This window comes from Sceloporus undulatus, chromosome 1, assembly GCF_019175285.1.
Source record: "Sceloporus undulatus isolate JIND9_A2432 ecotype Alabama chromosome 1, SceUnd_v1.1, whole genome shotgun sequence".
Lineage (NCBI taxonomy): Eukaryota > Metazoa > Chordata > Lepidosauria > Squamata > Phrynosomatidae > Sceloporus > Sceloporus undulatus.
Genome location: NC_056522.1, coordinates 378,889,692 through 378,907,289, shown reverse-complemented (window position 1 = coordinate 378,907,289; position 17,598 = coordinate 378,889,692). Strand labels below are relative to the sequence as shown.

At 41.4% G+C, this 17,598-nt stretch overlaps 1 protein-coding gene across 1 annotated transcript in view; it reads right to left on the bottom strand.

The window, feature by feature from the left end:
* SOS2 (SOS Ras/Rho guanine nucleotide exchange factor 2) overlaps window positions 1-17,598 on the bottom strand; it is a 42,898-nt gene that overhangs the window by 158 nt on the left and 25,142 nt on the right. The window contains 11 exon segments of the mRNA XM_042460989.1: window positions 1-377; window positions 1,140-1,249; window positions 1,970-2,014; window positions 2,815-3,076; window positions 5,996-6,112; window positions 6,314-6,486; window positions 9,332-9,449; window positions 10,391-10,553; window positions 10,708-10,827; window positions 12,832-13,048; window positions 16,136-16,239. The exon segment at window positions 1-377 is cut by the window's left edge and continues 36 nt beyond it. Coding sequence (XP_042316923.1) covers window positions 1-377; window positions 1,140-1,249; window positions 1,970-2,014; window positions 2,815-3,076; window positions 5,996-6,112; window positions 6,314-6,486; window positions 9,332-9,449; window positions 10,391-10,553; window positions 10,708-10,827; window positions 12,832-13,048; window positions 16,136-16,239 — 1,806 coding nt within the window.

The window sequence follows — 17,598 nt, the reverse complement described above, 5'->3', positions numbered from 1 at the left end:
GGGGGCGGAGGTTCGTGGTTGTTGGCATTCGGGCTGAGCCCACACCAGCGACGCAGGATCCGAGGAGACGGGGTGCTCGGAGGAGTGTTGGGGGAGTTTGGGCAAGTGCTGGCTTCCCGGAGCCGGTCGGGGTCCCTCTGAAAACGTCCTAAAGGCGGTTGCTGGAGATGGAAGGAACAATTCACAAAGTGCTCTGGAGGACGCAGGGGCACCGGAGGCGGGGTGTCGGGAAGAGGGTCCCTTGGAGGTGGAGGGGGAGGGCTTTGCAGAGGTTGGTCAAGCTGACCGGTGTAAGCTGGGACACGGGGTTGTATCTTTGGAGGAGGCGGTTGCCGAGGGGGGATTGCAGGAGGGTCGTCTTCAGATTTGGAGCCACCCTGAAACACAGAGAATAAAAATTTGCTCATCAAAGGGACAGCAGATGTTCTCAGGATTCTCAACTAAAGCCTGAACTGTAATGGTTGCCTCCAACTAGAGTTAGACCCACAGAAGCAATTGAAGAATGACGAGTCAACGTTTATGTAAAGTGCACTAACCCATTGGGCCTACTCTATCTGGGACTAGAAAGAGAATTTGGTGCTAAATGTCATACCCTGCTTCAGTCTAGTCTGAACTTTAATGACAATTCCTCTTGTACAGCAATAGGTATCATCTAATCTAATTCAGTGGACTTAAAGTTCCAACAGAATTGGAGAAAAACAACTCCAAAGAGGCACATTTCCAAAATCTGCAACTGCACCAACAAGTTCTGCTGCTGAGAGGGTTGTACAGAAGAGGCTGGCACATATTTTTTTCTGGGCCTTCACATTGCTAGGCATAACAACATTGAAAAAGAAATAGAAAAGGTTTGAGTTCTCACTTAGCCAGGAAACAAACCTGGGTCTTCATGAGCTGGTCACTGTCTCCCAACATGACCAACGTCATAAGGCTGTTCTGTGGCTAAAGTGGAGAGGAAGAGAATCCACTAGAGGAAATGTGTAATAGAAATGTAATCAATCGATCAATCAGAAATAGAAGATCAGAGCAAAGCTGAGAGGCAAAGGAGGAAGAAATCAAATCTCATGTAGTCCCGAGATCTGTTTGATTCTCTGTCTACAAGCATATTTTCCTGGCATGATACTCTCAAGCAGAAGGCCTACCTTTGAGTTAGAATAATCCTGATCCAGCTTCTTGCGTGGAGGCAGAGGTGGAGGAACCAGAGGCTCTTCACTCAGTTTATGCAAACTCCCACACGAACTGAAAAATGTTTCTGGTGAAAGGGAAGGAGAAAGAAAGAAAGTGAGAAAAGCACTACTGCTTTTTTCATTGACTGCATTTCTTCTCCCAACAATTCTGAGCAGAAAAAATGTACTATTTCAGCATTTCTAATGGAGGAATATAGTTATGTCAAAAATATCTGAAGAGAAGATGAAGCAAGATTGTTTTCTGCTGCTCCACAGGATAGGATCTGAACAAGTGGGTTCATATTACAAGAAAGGAAATTTCAATTAAATATCTAGAAGAATTCCTGAGCGCTAAGAGGTGTTTTTGACCATCTCAAAGGGTGGTAGGCTTTCCTTCATTGGAGCTTTTTAAACACTTCTTAGGGATTGCTGCACTGACAGGGAATTGGAGTAACTGATCCTTTCAGTCCTTTCCATTTGCATGTTTCTAAGTTTCTGTCCATCCTTTTAGAAAAATAAACCAGCACACACACAATTCTCTTTCACCCAAATCCACATAAAGTAAGATTTCACCCCCCAGAAAAAAAGCTACTTAAGAAAAGACTTAAGAAAATGGACTTATCCTCTCTTTCAGTTTATCTTGGTTTCTCACAGGAGAAGGCTATCCACCACAGAAGGAAACAACATGATTGTTTCCTGGGATGGGGATGTAACAGACAGGAGTAGAATGAACTTGTAATGTGTGTATATCCTTATTGTTATGCAAAAAGCTTGTGGAAATTTGCAGGGGCAGCTGGAATACTCACTTGATTGTGGCAAAAGGACAGGAGCAAAAATGCTGTTGTTGCTACCTGTAAAGAGAAAGCAGGAAACGTACCAGTTACATGGACCAGAGAGTAACTGTATTTACCACATAATCACTAGACCTGACTTAATTTCACTTGGTTTATGCAAACTGTTTGTTGTTGTTGTGTGTCTCCAAGTCATTTCTGACTTATGGTGACCCTAAGGTGAGCCTGTCTTTGGGGGGGGGGGGTTGCGGTTGAGAGTGTGTGACTTGCCCAAGTTCACTCAGTAGGCTCCCAAAGCCAAGCAGGGAATTGAACCCTGATCTCCAGAGCCATGTTCTGATACTCAAACCACTACACTATGCTGGCTCTTCAGATACTTCACTGGTTACTAATATGGTGCTTGTTATCGAAGGGACATGTTTCTGCCATTGCAACAGGCAAAGGATTATCTTGGATACTTTGGATACAATTTATAACTTCCTCCATCTTTTGCCATACTGGTGGCTTCAAGTTGTTTTCCAAATATTCTTGTAGGATGAACACATGAATATGCACTTCCTTTATGTTATGTGCAGCACTTTGTATTCTGTGACCCAGGCATTTTTTTCTGAGCCAATATAGAATTTAATGAAGGAAAAAGGAAAAGGAACAATGGGAGAGTGGGCTTGGAGTCACTGGGACAATGGATATCTAAGGCCTTTCTGTTTTAAGAACATGAGTGCCATAAAACCCATCAGTAAAAAGAAACTGGACTGCTAAGGTTTTACAGGAGAGTTTGTAATATCTACACCTTCATCCTCTACACAAGGTGTTCTATTTATCAGTGTAACAAAATAACTGAAAGCTACTCAGACACGCACCATAAGAGCTGTTGAGATCAATGTCTAGGAACACACTGACGTCTGAAGATGCAGACACCGGTGGAGTGGATGGTACAACTGGTGAGGTTGGTGCTGATGCTGCAGACTCCTGTTCTGCTTCAGTAATTCTACTAAAACTTATCTTATATGGCTCCTTTTCCAGAGGTGTTGGGTGGCCCCTCAGAGTGCCAGATGTGGAGCCGTGCCGGCCTGCATTGGGCCTTATTCCAGGGGATTTCAAAGAGTAGGTTGTTTTCCTGGGCTAGTAAGAGAAAGATAGAGAGAGAGAGAAAGAGAGAGATTGAAAAGGAAAGAAGCAACCTGCTTTTTCTTCTTTTCTTCTTATTTTCTTTGGGCTCTTTTCCCATCTTATCCATACAAGGAAACAAATAGTGCCAAGAAATACATCAATAAAAACAAGTTACATATAAACAACAAACAACTGAAACTAATAATCCTAAACTTATATTGTGTTCAGTTTCTTTGTTTTATTCCCTTCCAATTATTAAATCACTATTGACTTCCTTCTCTCACAGTGCTGATGTTTTCCCTAAACACTTATGGTTTCCCTTTATTATAATCACTCTCATCTGTTTTCCTACAATTCTTCTGTGATGTTTTGTATGTTTATTTCATTTGGTACTTCAGCTTTATAGTAATACTTTCAATTATAGTGAAATTCCTCTTGTCTGCTCAAATACAGATATAATTGGTGTCCGCTGGGGTTTGGTTCCAGGTTCCCCCATGGATGCTCAAGTCCCAATAGATACTCACTGGCTTTTCTTCGTGAACAAAAATTCAGGAAGGACTCATCCCACGCTTTTTACAAGCACGTTGATGACTAAAAAGGCCAATCCGAGATAAACAAGTCCAGTTGCAGAAAGCACAGCAGAATGTCTCCTTGGGTGATGTTTTCGGGTTGTGGATCTTTCTGCATTGTCATTTCTCTTTGAGACTGGTTCGGTGTGAGCTTTCATAAAAGGTTGCAGCATCGTGGATAGTGCATCTCCATGCCTCCCGGTGCGAGGCCAGGGCGGACCATTGTTGGTGATCAATTTGGCCGAGACTGAGATGTTGTTTCAGGGAGTCCTTGTATCTCTTCTTTGGGGGCCCCTCTTACACTCTTGACCCGTGGCGAGTTCACCGTGGAATACTATTTTTGGGAGGCGATGGTCCTTCATCCTAGAGAATTTGTCCTGCCCAGCGCAGCTGCATCCTCAATAGCATTGCCTCAATGCTAGTGATACCTGCTTGCTCAAGGACAGCAATATTCATCACATAGCATAGTCAGTCCAGTTTATATTTAGAATTGTGCACAAACAGCGCTGATGAAAGCGTTCGAGGAGTCGTAGGTGTTGGCGATAGGTGACCCATGTTTCAGACCCATAAAGGAGAATAGACAGTACAGTGGCTCTATACACACTGATTTTTGTGCTTTGCCTCGTGTTTGTTACTCCAAACTCTTTTGTGAAGCATTCTGAATGCACTGTATGCCTTTGCTAGTCTGTGATCGATCTCTTTATCAATCTTGGCGTCTGAGGAGATGATGCTTCCCAGGTAGGTGAACTGCTGGACGGACTTAAACACAGATGTGCCTACAGTGATGTGGGGATGGTAGCGTTCTTCCTGTGGTGCCGGCTGGTAGAGAACTTCCATTTTCTTCAGCCTGACTTCCAGCCCAAAGAGCTCTGCAGCTGTTGCAAAACAAGATGTTTGGGGCTGCAGAGCTGCTTCTGTATGGGCAACGAGGGCAGCATCGTCAGCAAATGCAGTTCACGGACTAGATAGTTTAGAGTCTTGGTGGAAGCCCTCAGATGGCTTATGTTAAACAGGCTACCATCAGTACAGTAGCGTATATAAATGCCGTCTTCTTCTTGGAGATTTGCCGTAGCCCTTTGAAGCATCATGCTGAAGAAGATTGGCAATAGAATTGGAGCGAGAACACAATCTTGTTTCACACCATTAGTTATTAGAAAGGACTCCGAGAGAGCATCGCCATATCTGACTTGAGCTTGCTGGCCTTCATGTAGCAGGATGATCATTTGGAGGAATTTGGGGGGGGGCAGGGGGGGCATCTTAGTCGTTCCAGGATCTGCCACAGACCATTTCTACTCACAGTGTCAAAGGCTTTGGTGAAGTCGACAAATGTTACATAGAGTCCTTTGATCTGCTCCCTACATTTCTCTTGCAGTTGTCTAAGGGCAAATACCATGTCTGTAGTGCGCCTATTAGCTCTAAAGCCACATTGGTTTTCAGGGAGAAGTTCTTCTGCAATGGCAGGAACTAATCTGTTCAGGAGTGTCCTTGCAAGGATTTTTCCAGCAATGGAGAGCAGTGTTTGAGCAATTGGATTTTGCTCCTTTTTTCTTATACAGGGTGATGATGACTGCATCTCGGAGATCTGATGGCAGTTCGCCTTTTCCCCAGCAACTCACAAGGAACTCATGGAGTTTAGCATGGAGTACATGATCTCCCTGTTTCCAAGCTTCAGGTGGAATTCCATCAATCCTGGCTGCCTTGCCATTTTTCATCTGTTGTATGGCCTTAAGGGTCTCTTCCAAAGTGGGAGCTATGTCCAATTCCTTTTTCACTGGTTGTTGTGTCATATGTTGAATAGCTGAGTCTTGGAGTACTCGGTTGGCACTAAAGAGGCTTTGGAAATGTTCAGCCCATCAGTTCAGAATGGAAGCTTTATCTGTGATTAGTGATTGACCATCTGTACTGTATAGGGAGCTATACCCAATACCCAATAGATACAATGGCACAGTGAAATGGTGTCCCTTATATAAAATGGCAAAATCAAGGATTGCTTATTGGAATTTATAAAGTTTTGGAATATTTTCAAGCTGTGGATGATTGAATCTATGGATAAAAAAATTCATGGATATGGTCGGCTAACTATATACATCATAATAGTATAACAATTCTTCCTACCTACCTACATATCTGTCTATCTAAATGTTAGTTCTTATATTACTGTGTGAGGGGGTAAAGCAATAGATCAAGCAATTGATTGATAGATAACTAAGAGCATTAAGAACGCTAAGATAATGTGCATTATGCATGTTGTATAATCAACTAAATCTTTCTTTCTCTCTATACACTTCCAATAAGGCAAAATCATATATTCTCCATCTTTAAAGGTGGCCTAAAATTATTTTCTAATACAGGAAAGACTTACATATCTAGATGGCTGCTTACAATTGCGAGGCTCAATCTCCTGTGATTTGTTGAACAAGTAGTCTGTGAACTCTTTTTCTGGGGTGTTTCCCATGGGGTTCAAATTTTCAAAAAACCTCTGAAAAGACCAAAATAACATGTCAATCAGTAAATCATTCAGCTACTGAGCCTCTTTGAGATTACTTCCAGTCTATTCTGAGGATTTTATGGGGTGTTCCCCAGCGTTTGATTTCTTACTGCTTTTATGGCCTCAGCAGAACACCCAAACAATGGCTTTCTTTTCCATAAGCAGCAAAGAACAAAAACGCTCTGCAATTACCCGTATCTCTGGTTCGACCCGTAAACAGTAAGGCTGGTTCTGATATTGCTGGATTTCTCCTGTGATTTCAGCTACTTTCCGTCTCTTACTGAAGTTGATCAATCCTTTGCCTTGTCTTTTAAGAAAATCAGGATTACCTTCTTCTGTCTTTAGAATATTTGTTAAGTATATTCCTAATAGAAGTTTGGAAGAAAGGAAATTTTAGACTGCTCATATTTTAAGCCATCTTTTTATTATTACTGTATTATGACCAACATCATGACAATGAAAAAAACTAAAGCTTTTTCTTTCAACCGTTAATCCTGGGTTGGCAACCATATATGAAATACAATCAGCCCTCCTTATCCACAGATTTTTTATTCATAGATCCTAGCATCCACCATTTGTGTGTGTGTGTGTGTGTGTGTAAATTCCAGATAGCGAATTTCCATTTCTGTGGTTTTCCATTTTATAGAAAGGACACCATTTTACTACCCAATTGTATTTAATGGGACTTTAGCATCCATGGGAGGTCCTGGAAACAAACCCCAGCAGATAACAAGGGACCAAGCATGCAAAAGTGTTACAGTATTTAAACAAATTTACATGATTAAAACACATAACTCATTAAAATAATATATTGAGGTTTAAAAAAAGAGTAAAGCACATAAAAACAGTGCAGTTTAAACAGCTCATTCCTTAAAGGCTTTCTGTTTCAAAAGCCTGCCTGAACAAAAATGTCTTAGCCTGACGGACGGAAGGGCAAGGGGACCATTTTGACTTCCCTGGGAAGGGATTTCCAGAAACTAGGGGAAGCCATCAAGAAGGCCTATAATAGTGAAGAGCCTTATAGTCTTTTTAGGTGCGCCCAGTCCTTCTTCCTCACCCTCTGTCTAGCTACGATGTTTTTAGCAGCACCAGCATTAGGAAGACAGTGTAGGAGGAGTGCCAGGCATCATCATGCCCTCTTCAGTTAATGTACTTTAAAAACCTTGAGCTAGGAAAAAGTGTAATTTTGCTCCAGCTGATCCTGCTTGTAGCAGTGTGTGTCTGCAGCCAAAACGAAAAGCAAAGACAGCTGCTTCCAGACTCACTGAGCATGTGTGAAGAGGAGAAGGAAAAGGAAAAGGAGATAAGCCTGCCTTGCCAGCTATCCTGAGCATGTTAAAAAAGCACAGATGTAGATGTTTGGCCAACAACGTTGAAATCATAAGAAGTGGTGGCTGGTGGCAGAAAAAAGGTCATCCCTGGATGCATTTTGGAAAAAGCAATCTAGTAGTCACTAGAAAGTTCAAAATGTTTTGTTTCTTTATGTAAGGCTTTTGCTATTGTTGTGTGCCTCCAAGTCATTTTATTTTACTTGTAGTGACCCTAAATTGAACCTATCATTGGGCCTTTTGTTTGGCAAGTTTCTTCAGAAAGGGTTTGCTATTGCTGTCTTCTGAAGCTGAGAGAGTGTGACTTGCCCAAGGGGGATCACAGCCGAGCCATCAAACCCTGGCCTCCAGAGTTGCAGTACAACACTCAAACCACTATGACATGCTAGAATTTTTATATCAGGCTTACTTGACTTCTCTCCCTGGCCCCCTCCAGTTCACAAGTGTATATTGCTCATTTTGAATAAAGTTTGCTAAAATATATTGAACTACCCTTCTTTTTCAGGATGTATGAACTTATCACTATTTTTTCCATGCTATTTCTGGCTCTAGTGCCAAATTTTATTTTCAAGGAAGTTATGTCCAGGAGGACCAGCATAGTGATTTGAGCATTGGACTAAGACACTTGGAGACCAGGGTTCAAATCCTGGGTTGGTCTTGGAAAGTCACTGGGTGACTTTGGACAAGTCACACAACCTCAGCTTCAGAAGATGGCAATGGCAAACCCCTTCTGAAAAAACTTGCCAAGAAATCCCTATGAAATGGTCCCCTTTAGGGTCACCATAAATCACAAACAACTTGACGGCACACAACAACAACAATGTCCAGGAACACATCTATTCTGTTAACTGCAGATACCTGTATTATCTTTTCCGCAGCAGAAGGGCTAAGAGATGGAGATTCAACCATTAAAGTCTCACTTTCCTATGACTTTATTAGATAGCTTTAGGCAAGCCATTTTTTCACCTTTTTGCACCACAATTTCTGTGATAATAGGGCTAATCTGCTTTACAGGTTTACTTAAAATAATTAGCATCAGAATATTAATGAAGCATTCTGAATCCTCTACAAGTGAGAGTGAAAAGTGAAAAAGTTTGCTGTTTGGTTGCATACAGGCTTCTCCTCTTAGAGCAACAATAAAACCATCACCATGTGGATAATGGTCAAATGTTTTGCTTTAAACAGTGTGAATTTCTATGAAATGGCACTATCTGATGACTCGGTATAAAAATGGACATTTCATAGAAGGATAGGAACATTTGCTAAACATAATTCAGCAATAACATCACATTTACAGAAGTTAAGAAAACAAGGATTTTTTAAAATAAAAGATATATTTTTCACATTTACTATTTTTTTTCACACACCAAAATTAATTTTAAAAGAAAACATCTTCAGCACAGAAGCCTCAGCTCAGAAGAGTATGTACAAGCCTTGATAAATGAAGGCACAACTTTATCAATAATCTTTTTATGGTTTAAAAGCTGTATATCAAAAAGTTCCTTAAGGGATACTGCCCTTTTGCACTGCCTTCCAGGAGGCTTGGGAGCACGGTGTTTACACGTTGCACACTCCCAAGCTGCCTGGAAGCCACCCGGGTGTTTGCATAGGGGCAATTTCATGATGCTCTGGTGGTGCGGTGTTTATATGCCACATGCCGCCAGACCATAATGACGCTGGCTTCCTGCGTGGATGGAAAAGCCAGATTTTTGCTGCCCAAAAAAGGAGTGGCTATTTGCTGCTACTTTTTCGGGCAGCTTCAAGGCAGATTGGGGCCATGGTGTGCAGTTGCCGTGGCCCCAATCCAGCTTTGGAAGGGCAGCTTGAAGCCGCCACTTCAGGGTGGTCTGTTTTGTCCCTCAGTCTCTGCAGTGTAACTTACCAAAGAAAGGCACACAGGGTGGGTTGATTGATTTTAGCTTAGCAAGGTATTTTTTAAAGTGATCTTGACTTAATTCTACTGCTTCATCCAAAATTTTCTTTTTTCTCTCCTGAAGTGCCTGATTTGGTGAAGAGAGAAACGAAAGCCACATATTTTAACATTTTGCAGACCGTCTGTGGAATATTCAACAGTGGGCAAATTGTCATAAAACTTCACATTCTTTTTTTGTTTTGCGTATACCTTGACAATTTGCATGTTTATTATATCTCACAGACCTATGTATATGTTACCTGTCCTTACAGGACATATATCTATTCACTATATATTACACTTGCCCCCTTGTATCCAAGATTCGGCATCCAAGGATTCAAACATCTACAGCTTGAAAATATACAAAAACTTGCTAAAGAAAACCTTGATTTTGCATTTTATATAAAGGACCCCATTTCACTACATCATTGTACATAACAAGACTTGAGTATCCATGGATTTTGGTATCCACTGTGGCCTAGAACCAAACCCCAGCGGATACCAAGGGCCCAAGGTACTTCTCTTCATCTCCCCATTATTAAAAAAATTATTCAGCAAACCCGACTTCACAATCTGCCAAATTTATTCCCCAAGATATGGGAAGTACAATGCAAGACAGATATGTATTACTACTGAAATAGATCACACACAGAAATGCTGTAACTCAGTTCATAATAAAGAGTCACTGCCAAAACAAGATGGGTTCAGTTTGTAGAACACAGTGTAAGATGCAACCATGAAAAGAATTCTATTGCTTTTAAACTAAAGCCTTGTTTTACATTTGAGTAAACTACTCAAGTTTGTTCTAGTTAACAAATCAAACAAAAAACTGGATGATATATTTAGTAAAGCTATCCAGTGCTTAAGTTTCTTTACCTGCTTCTGGAAGTATAGCTTCATTTAAAAAAAAAAGCAAAGCAATTACAGCCCTCATTTTCTGTATACAATTGCACATCTACGTTTCAAATGCCATGAAATATTGACAACTATATTTTTGAAATTAGCACTTTCAAAACCACCAAGACTTACCTCAAATGTGTGATCTAATCTGTACACAGAGACAGAATTCATTGCACTGACTATCTCCAGCACACCATTAAAATTATTCAAGTCTTGAAAAACCTGCAAGATTTCTATTATCCTGCTTAACACAGCCACTCTCTCTTCAAAATTTTCCATCTCCACTATGCACCTAATTCACAAGACAAAGAAAGAGACAAACATTGATTTTTTGCTTGCTTAAAAGTGATAATCTTTTTAAAATGTCATATCGACATATCTCTGGTGTCTCTACACTTATTTAATTTAGGTCATCTAGTTCAGCATGACTGAAAGCCAATACTTACTTTTCAAACCAAAGTGTGAGATTCGTTGTATGTCGAATCATTTTCAGTAGATTTGGAGAGTTGATTTCTTTATCTTCTTTTGTCCACACACTCCCCACAAGTTCAGATGGCTGGACAGCCCTGAAAACAGAGGGCAGAGAGGGTAAAAGTATATGAGATGGAGAAAGCTGAGGGAGTTTAGGTATTAATGGCACTGACATGGTACTTGATAACCTGAAGATGGGATACTGTGATTGTACATTGCTAGCTACTAGGACCTACTTGGAAAACTTAACCTAAAACTTAATTTATATCCCATCTTTCTCCTTGTACAGAATCCAAGGCAGCTATTGTTGTTGTTTACCTTGCTGAACAATTCTCCAAGAACTTTTGTACAAGGCAACAAATACTTCAAATTATTGGATAAATTTAACATTTATGTAACACTTTAGAATGATGAAGTCACTGTTTCTTATTTAGCCTACAAATTCATACACAAATATCATTAAAATATATAAATAAATAACTTATTCCCACAATTTATGGGAGGTGAGGTGGGGTGAGCTGAGGCACCATATGAACCTTCAGCTGAATCACATCTATGGTTCCACTGTGCCCAAAACAGTTTTTTCTGGTGTTATGCAATCTGTTTTTATTCATTTATTTTTTAATATTTAATTATATGCCACCTTTCTCCTGGAGTGGAACCCAACTTCTACCCATCTCAGCCATAATGGCCAACAATCAAGGATTATGGGAACTCATAAAACATCTGAAGGACACCCAGAGAGGGGAAGGCTAACTGGGAGCTGCTTTCCTAAGATTTCAGGTGGAAAACTCTCTTTCTGTCTACCTGGCACATTTTCAATTTAGAGTGATCAGAAGTCTAGGGCAGAGGTGGGCAAACGTGGATAGCTTCATTATTCCCTCAGGAGATCTTGGACAGTCATAATTCCCACCACACACCTCCGAAAAAAACAAACAGAACTTTTTTTGCCCCCAAATGCCCTATGGGGGCATTTCCACCATGTTCTTGGGTCTTCCTATGAGCCGACGTGGTATAATGGTTGGAGTGTTGGAATATGATTCTGGAGACCTGGACTTGAATCCCCACGTGGCCATGTAATCCTACTGGACAACCTTGGGCAAGTCACATTCTCTCAGGGGAAGGCAATGGCAAACCTCTTCTGAAAAACTTATGCCCAGAAACCCCCATGACAGGTTCGTGGCCGCGCACTTCGATCTTCAGGCAAGCTACTGCTAAGAGTTCAGAGGTGAAATATAATTCCACTCTCTAGAGGGCTTTCTTCTATCTTAGCCCAACCTCTGGAACCGCTGCCTTCGAGCTCTCGCTCAGCCACCTCCCTACCCAATTTAGGAAGGGGCTTAAAACCCATCATTCGAAACAAAAAAGCCTACCCCTGACCAGCAACTCTCCCCCCCCCTCGTCACAACTCATGTAGGCCGGCATGTTAATTTTATTGTTTTTATTGAATTGTTTTAATGTTATAGTATGTATTTTATTATGATGCTGTTCACCGCCCTGATTTTCAGAAGGGCGTATACAAAAAAAATATTATTATTATATATTATTTTATTATTTAATTATGTTGGACATGACTTAAACAATAACAAACAACAACAAGGCCATTTTAGGCCCACAGGCCTTTTTTGCATTTTAAACAGGTATTGAGCAAGAAGTCTTTCCTTTTAAAATCTTCTCTGGGGCCCAAATTGAGCCTGCTTGCTCCCCACCTCAAAAAATAGCACCATGGAGAAAAAAAAGTTTTGTAAAATGGTTTTTGAGGCCCTCTGAAAATATGCCACCTTCTCCTGAGTGGATATAATCTCCACACCCTCTAGAGGCCATTGGGGGGGGGGTGTTAGGGGCCAAAAATAAATATTGACCCCTGCTTGAAGCCGTAAGAGTTATATTTATTTATTTTGGGGCATAAATACCATAAAAAATAAAACAACAATCCTCTACGGCTTCAAGCACACAATATCTGTGTTCTATCATCAAATCCTTCCCCCTGAGCTTAGTTCAGCATGGCTGCAAACCATTCAAGATTAATTGCAAAATACATCTTGCAACAAAAGGATTTCACACAATGTGACACAGAAACCAACAAATCACTGGCTTACCGGTAGAGATCAGATTCTAAGAGAGTCAGCTGCCGAGCGATCTCTATGGGATGCAGTGTCATGAGGTCAAACGTTTCAAACTGGCGACTGATATGCCACTCAATTGGGGGTGGGGGGCTTTCAAAGGTGATATTGTGGCTGATCCCATTCGCGTGAACTTGCTTTTTCCTCCGGATAATCTTTGCAATGGATTCCACCCACTTCTTCATGGATTTGCCTAGAAGATATAACAAACATGGTGGGAAAGACCACACAGATGTTTTAAACATATCACAGCAGAGGTATATATTGCAAGCTTGCAAGCATAAAACACAATGAACATTCCTTGTCAAAAACAGGGATCATATCTAAGAAGAAATGTCTCAGAAGGCAAATTTTCAAAAAGCAGCAGTTTTTGAAATAGCAACCACTGTTTGTACACTTTCAAAAATGCATACTGGGCTCTATAACAGTGCTTCCCAAGCTATCTGATATGGGGGACTGGCAATTATTCCCCTCCCGTATACCAGGATGAAATAGTGGTTTGAGTGTTGGACTATGACTCTAGAGACCAGCGTTCAATTCCCTGCTCTGCCATGAAAACCATTCTCATTCTCTCAGCCTCAGGAGAAGGTAATGGCAAATCTCATCTGAACAAATCATGTCAAGAAAACCTCATGATAGGTTTGTCTTAAGAGTCACCATAAGTAAGAAACAACTTAAAGACTCACAACAACAACACTAAGGACCAGCACCATGGCTGTTGATTTCTTTCCCAGAAACCTGGAGGGAAGTGGCAGCTGGTTACCTGCAGATTGTCACTAGTTCAGGGATCATAAGTCCGAGTGACAGTGATTTAGAAAATACACCAACACAGGCAACTTTTGAGCAAAGATACAACACAGATGCTTTGGGACAAGGGTGGGTGGGAACAGGGACAGCAATGACTGTTTCTTTAATCCTCATTTGAAATCCTAGGACACACTGCAATGTAATTTATACTGTGGGACAATATATTTAATTTTTGTACTGAAGCTACTGTGAAGTAGGAAAGGAAAGCATTTGTTAAAGGTGGTTTACAGACTGCCCCTTTGGGGTGGCCTGTATCCGCCCCTTTCCCTGATGGATCGGGGCCTCAGCTGCCACAGCGGCAGTCCTGAGGTCCCGATCCACCACTTTTACAGGCAGTGGGGAAGTGGCAAAAGGCCGCTTCCTCGCAGCCTGGAAAGGGGTATCCTTGGGGCCCCAAGGACACTACGACAGCAGCGGGGGAAAAGAGAAAGGGGCTGCTTGGCCCCTTTCTCTTTTGTGTTGCTGGCGCAGCAGTGTAAAGGCTGCGCCAGCGACACAAATGAAGGAAGGAGCTCTGAAACGGAGCTCCTTCCGGCGCCGCGGAAAGGGCACCACAGGCGTCCTTCCATGGCGCCAGGACGTCATGTCCACACCGCTCCGTTTGGAGGCAGTGCGGCCATGACGTCCTAATGGTGGCGCCCATGTAGAATGGGTGCCGCCATTTTATACATACCCTGTATGTACTAGGATTGGGGGCATCTGAAAGAGACTCCCCCGGGCAACCTTAGTACGTACAGGGTACATACTAAAAGGCCCGTTTGTAAGGGGCCATAGGCTCCTAGTTTAATGCTGTCCACATGTGTATATCTACAAATACACACACACACACACACACCCCATAACATTCTGGAAGAAAGGTAGGATAAAAATCCCATAAATAAATAAATTAATAGGAAAATAGCACACTGCCAAAAGCTCTAAATTCTGTGTCAAGTAAAGATGAAATCTACAACCTACATGTCATACTATTAAAAAAAATTATCTGAGGGGTGAAAAAGCGGTGCAGGATCAAACCACTGGCAACTGCCATCCCACTGGATGCCCATCCCTGTGAACCTGCACAAAGGTGCATGTGCAACGCTCCACCAGGAAAGGGCACTGGAGCAGAGGTGTGCCCATGTAGATGCTGGCAAGGTTCAATCATGCCCCCCTTAAACCCCTCACTTTCTGTCTGGTGTATGTTTTAACTCATCTCCATGAGAGATATCATGGTTTCTCTTTTGGGTATTGCCACCCTCATTGCTTGGGTATGGCAGCTCGGTCTCTACCAGAACAATTAAGATTACGGTTTGGACAGAGCGCCCTTTTAGAGCTGCTCCGGTGTCATGGCATTTAAATATACAAATGAAGGTGTGCACTATCTGGAAAGAAGCAGAATAATCCAGCTCCTTTTTAGTCCGGCTTTTCTCCCTGTAGCACAATTAGGGAGTGGTTTCCGGACAGCTTCGAGGCATGCATCATGTAAATGCCCTGCCTCAAAATTGGCCAGAAATCAGCTTATTTTGACCATCTGTTTCATCCCTGAGTCTTCTTCCTCAGATCTCAGTCCATCCACTCCATGACAGTCCATTCCAACTGCCAATGGGCTCTCAAGCAGAAGTTGCCTGGCATCTTCTGAATGACTGAAACTCATACCTTCTCTGTGCTCCATCCACACACATGGCACAAAGGTCACTTTCCACTCCTTTGTTTTGACTACCAGAAATCTTGTTTGGTGACCCCTCTGGCTTTAAAATAAATATATATTCATTAAGGTCATTATGAATCTCAACCATCCGTCTCTCATATGCATGAATGATGGTTGAGATTCACAGGGATTTTATTTCTATGCTCAAAATTGCATCCCATGTGGCCATTTTCTGGTTAAATTTTATTTATTTATTGGATTTATAGTCCACCTTTCTTCCAAAACAGAAACATGGAAGACAGGCATGTATTTCTGTGTTACACATGACAATGAACAGTTTTCCTAAACAGAGTAACAAAAATGGTATCTGCACAATTGCTGTTAAAAAGTAGTGCTGTAAGCCACCTCAGGCTATCTGAAGTGGAGGGCTGGAAGCCAGCACTAAATTTGTGCCCACTGAGTACACTTGTTTCTTTCCTGAAATCTTACCAGGGACCAGCAACGGTCCAGAGACTGCCACTTTTGAGCAACACTGCTATAAATGATTAACTTTTTCTTGTGCAAGCAAGACACAAATCCAGAGAAATTCAAAGAGACTCAAATCTCTCTTGCGTAGTGTAATGTTTTTCCTTTTGTTAAACAGAAAGTGAACTAGAGAGGAAATTGAGAGCACATTACTGGCTTGTAGCACTTGTAAATACCATTGTCTTCTGACACATAAGCAAGTAGAGCCCAAGGGAACTCAGGAATTCATGAAAAGCTAGACGTGAGATGCAATGATCTAGAAACCAACTGAGACACATCACTGGAATCTAAATATTGATCTGAGTAATTCAATTCACATACCTCTTACAGTGGAAATAAATGTTTCCAGTCTATCGAGTAGCTCCTGATCTCTTTCAAAATCATAAAAATGGTGTTCCACCCAATGCCGAAAAACATTTAATATCCTGGGGGTAGGAGTTAAAAAAAAATCAAAGATGAAGGGAGAAATGCCACCATTTTAGTTTTCACAAACCTAAAATGAGACAGACTGTCCAATCAACAGTAAAGCAGTAGGGGTGGTGGAGGAGGATGTTTTCTGGTTTGCTGAAACGTGAATGAATTTATAAGCCACCAAACTGTTTCCTCAACTGGTAAAAACTCAAAACTCTGAGGTTCTTACTGTATCTAACTCCTCAGGAAACCACACCCATTACTTTCACAAGGGAAATAAAAATAATGCATGGGTAGCTTTCTTTGAAAGCTCATTCAAGATACCAAAGGAGACATTTACCAACAGGTTAGGTCCCAATGCCATTCAGGAGTTGAATAAAGTATTATGGCTCTCTTTAAGACTCCCCAGCCCCAGCCAGTCAGGTAAATAATAACAGTCAAATCAATAACTGTAGCAGAAATGAATTGTGAAACATGGATGCTAACCTCTAAAATGTGTTCTTAACTGTTTTAATTACGTGCTTTTAAAATGCAGGTGTCTAGCCACTTTTTTAACTTTTGTAAATAAGTTTGAGTGTTGGACTAGGACTGTGGAGGCTAGGGGTCCCTACTCAGGCCTGTGAACCCACTGGGTGAGCTTGGGCAAGTCACTTCCATTCAGTCTCAGAGGAAGGCAATGGCAAATCTCCTCTGAAGAAATCTTGCCCAGGAAACCTCAGGTTCAATTTAGAGTTACCATATGTCAGGAAAAACCTCAAGGGACACAAAAACAATAATAAAATTTTAACTTGATTGTACTTTAAATTTTTTGTAAACTGCTTTGAGTCCCTTGCTGGGAGAAAAGCAGGGTCTACATTTATTAGGTTAATAATGATGAATAAATATAAAGATGGCTTGGCCAGACTGGACATGGTACCCTGTACTAATCTCACTGACAGTGCAAAGATGGGTGTAGATGTCTCCTTCTCCATGGTCTAATGTGACATGGTAACGGCTTAATCCGCTGGTGGTTGGTTCCTTATTAAGGACAACATCTACACATCAGTTTTGCTAAATGCTTCTGTTTTCCTTTCTGAATTACAATAAAAGGGAACCAGTGGATCTCCAGCTGTTAATATACAATTATTCTCAGTGCACATCAATGGCTAGGATGCTTGAAGGTGATATGAACTATAATGTAACAACACCTGGTGGGCCAAAGCTTCCCCAGCCACTCATTATGGTCTCTTTTCAAGAGCCTTCAATGGTTTTCAGAAATTTTCAGAAATTTTCCAGCGATCGGCTTATACAGACTTTCCATCTTTATTCAAAGATGTACCCTTTAAGGACAGAAGCATTTATCTAGTCCAAAAATAAAACTGGCAGTTACTGAG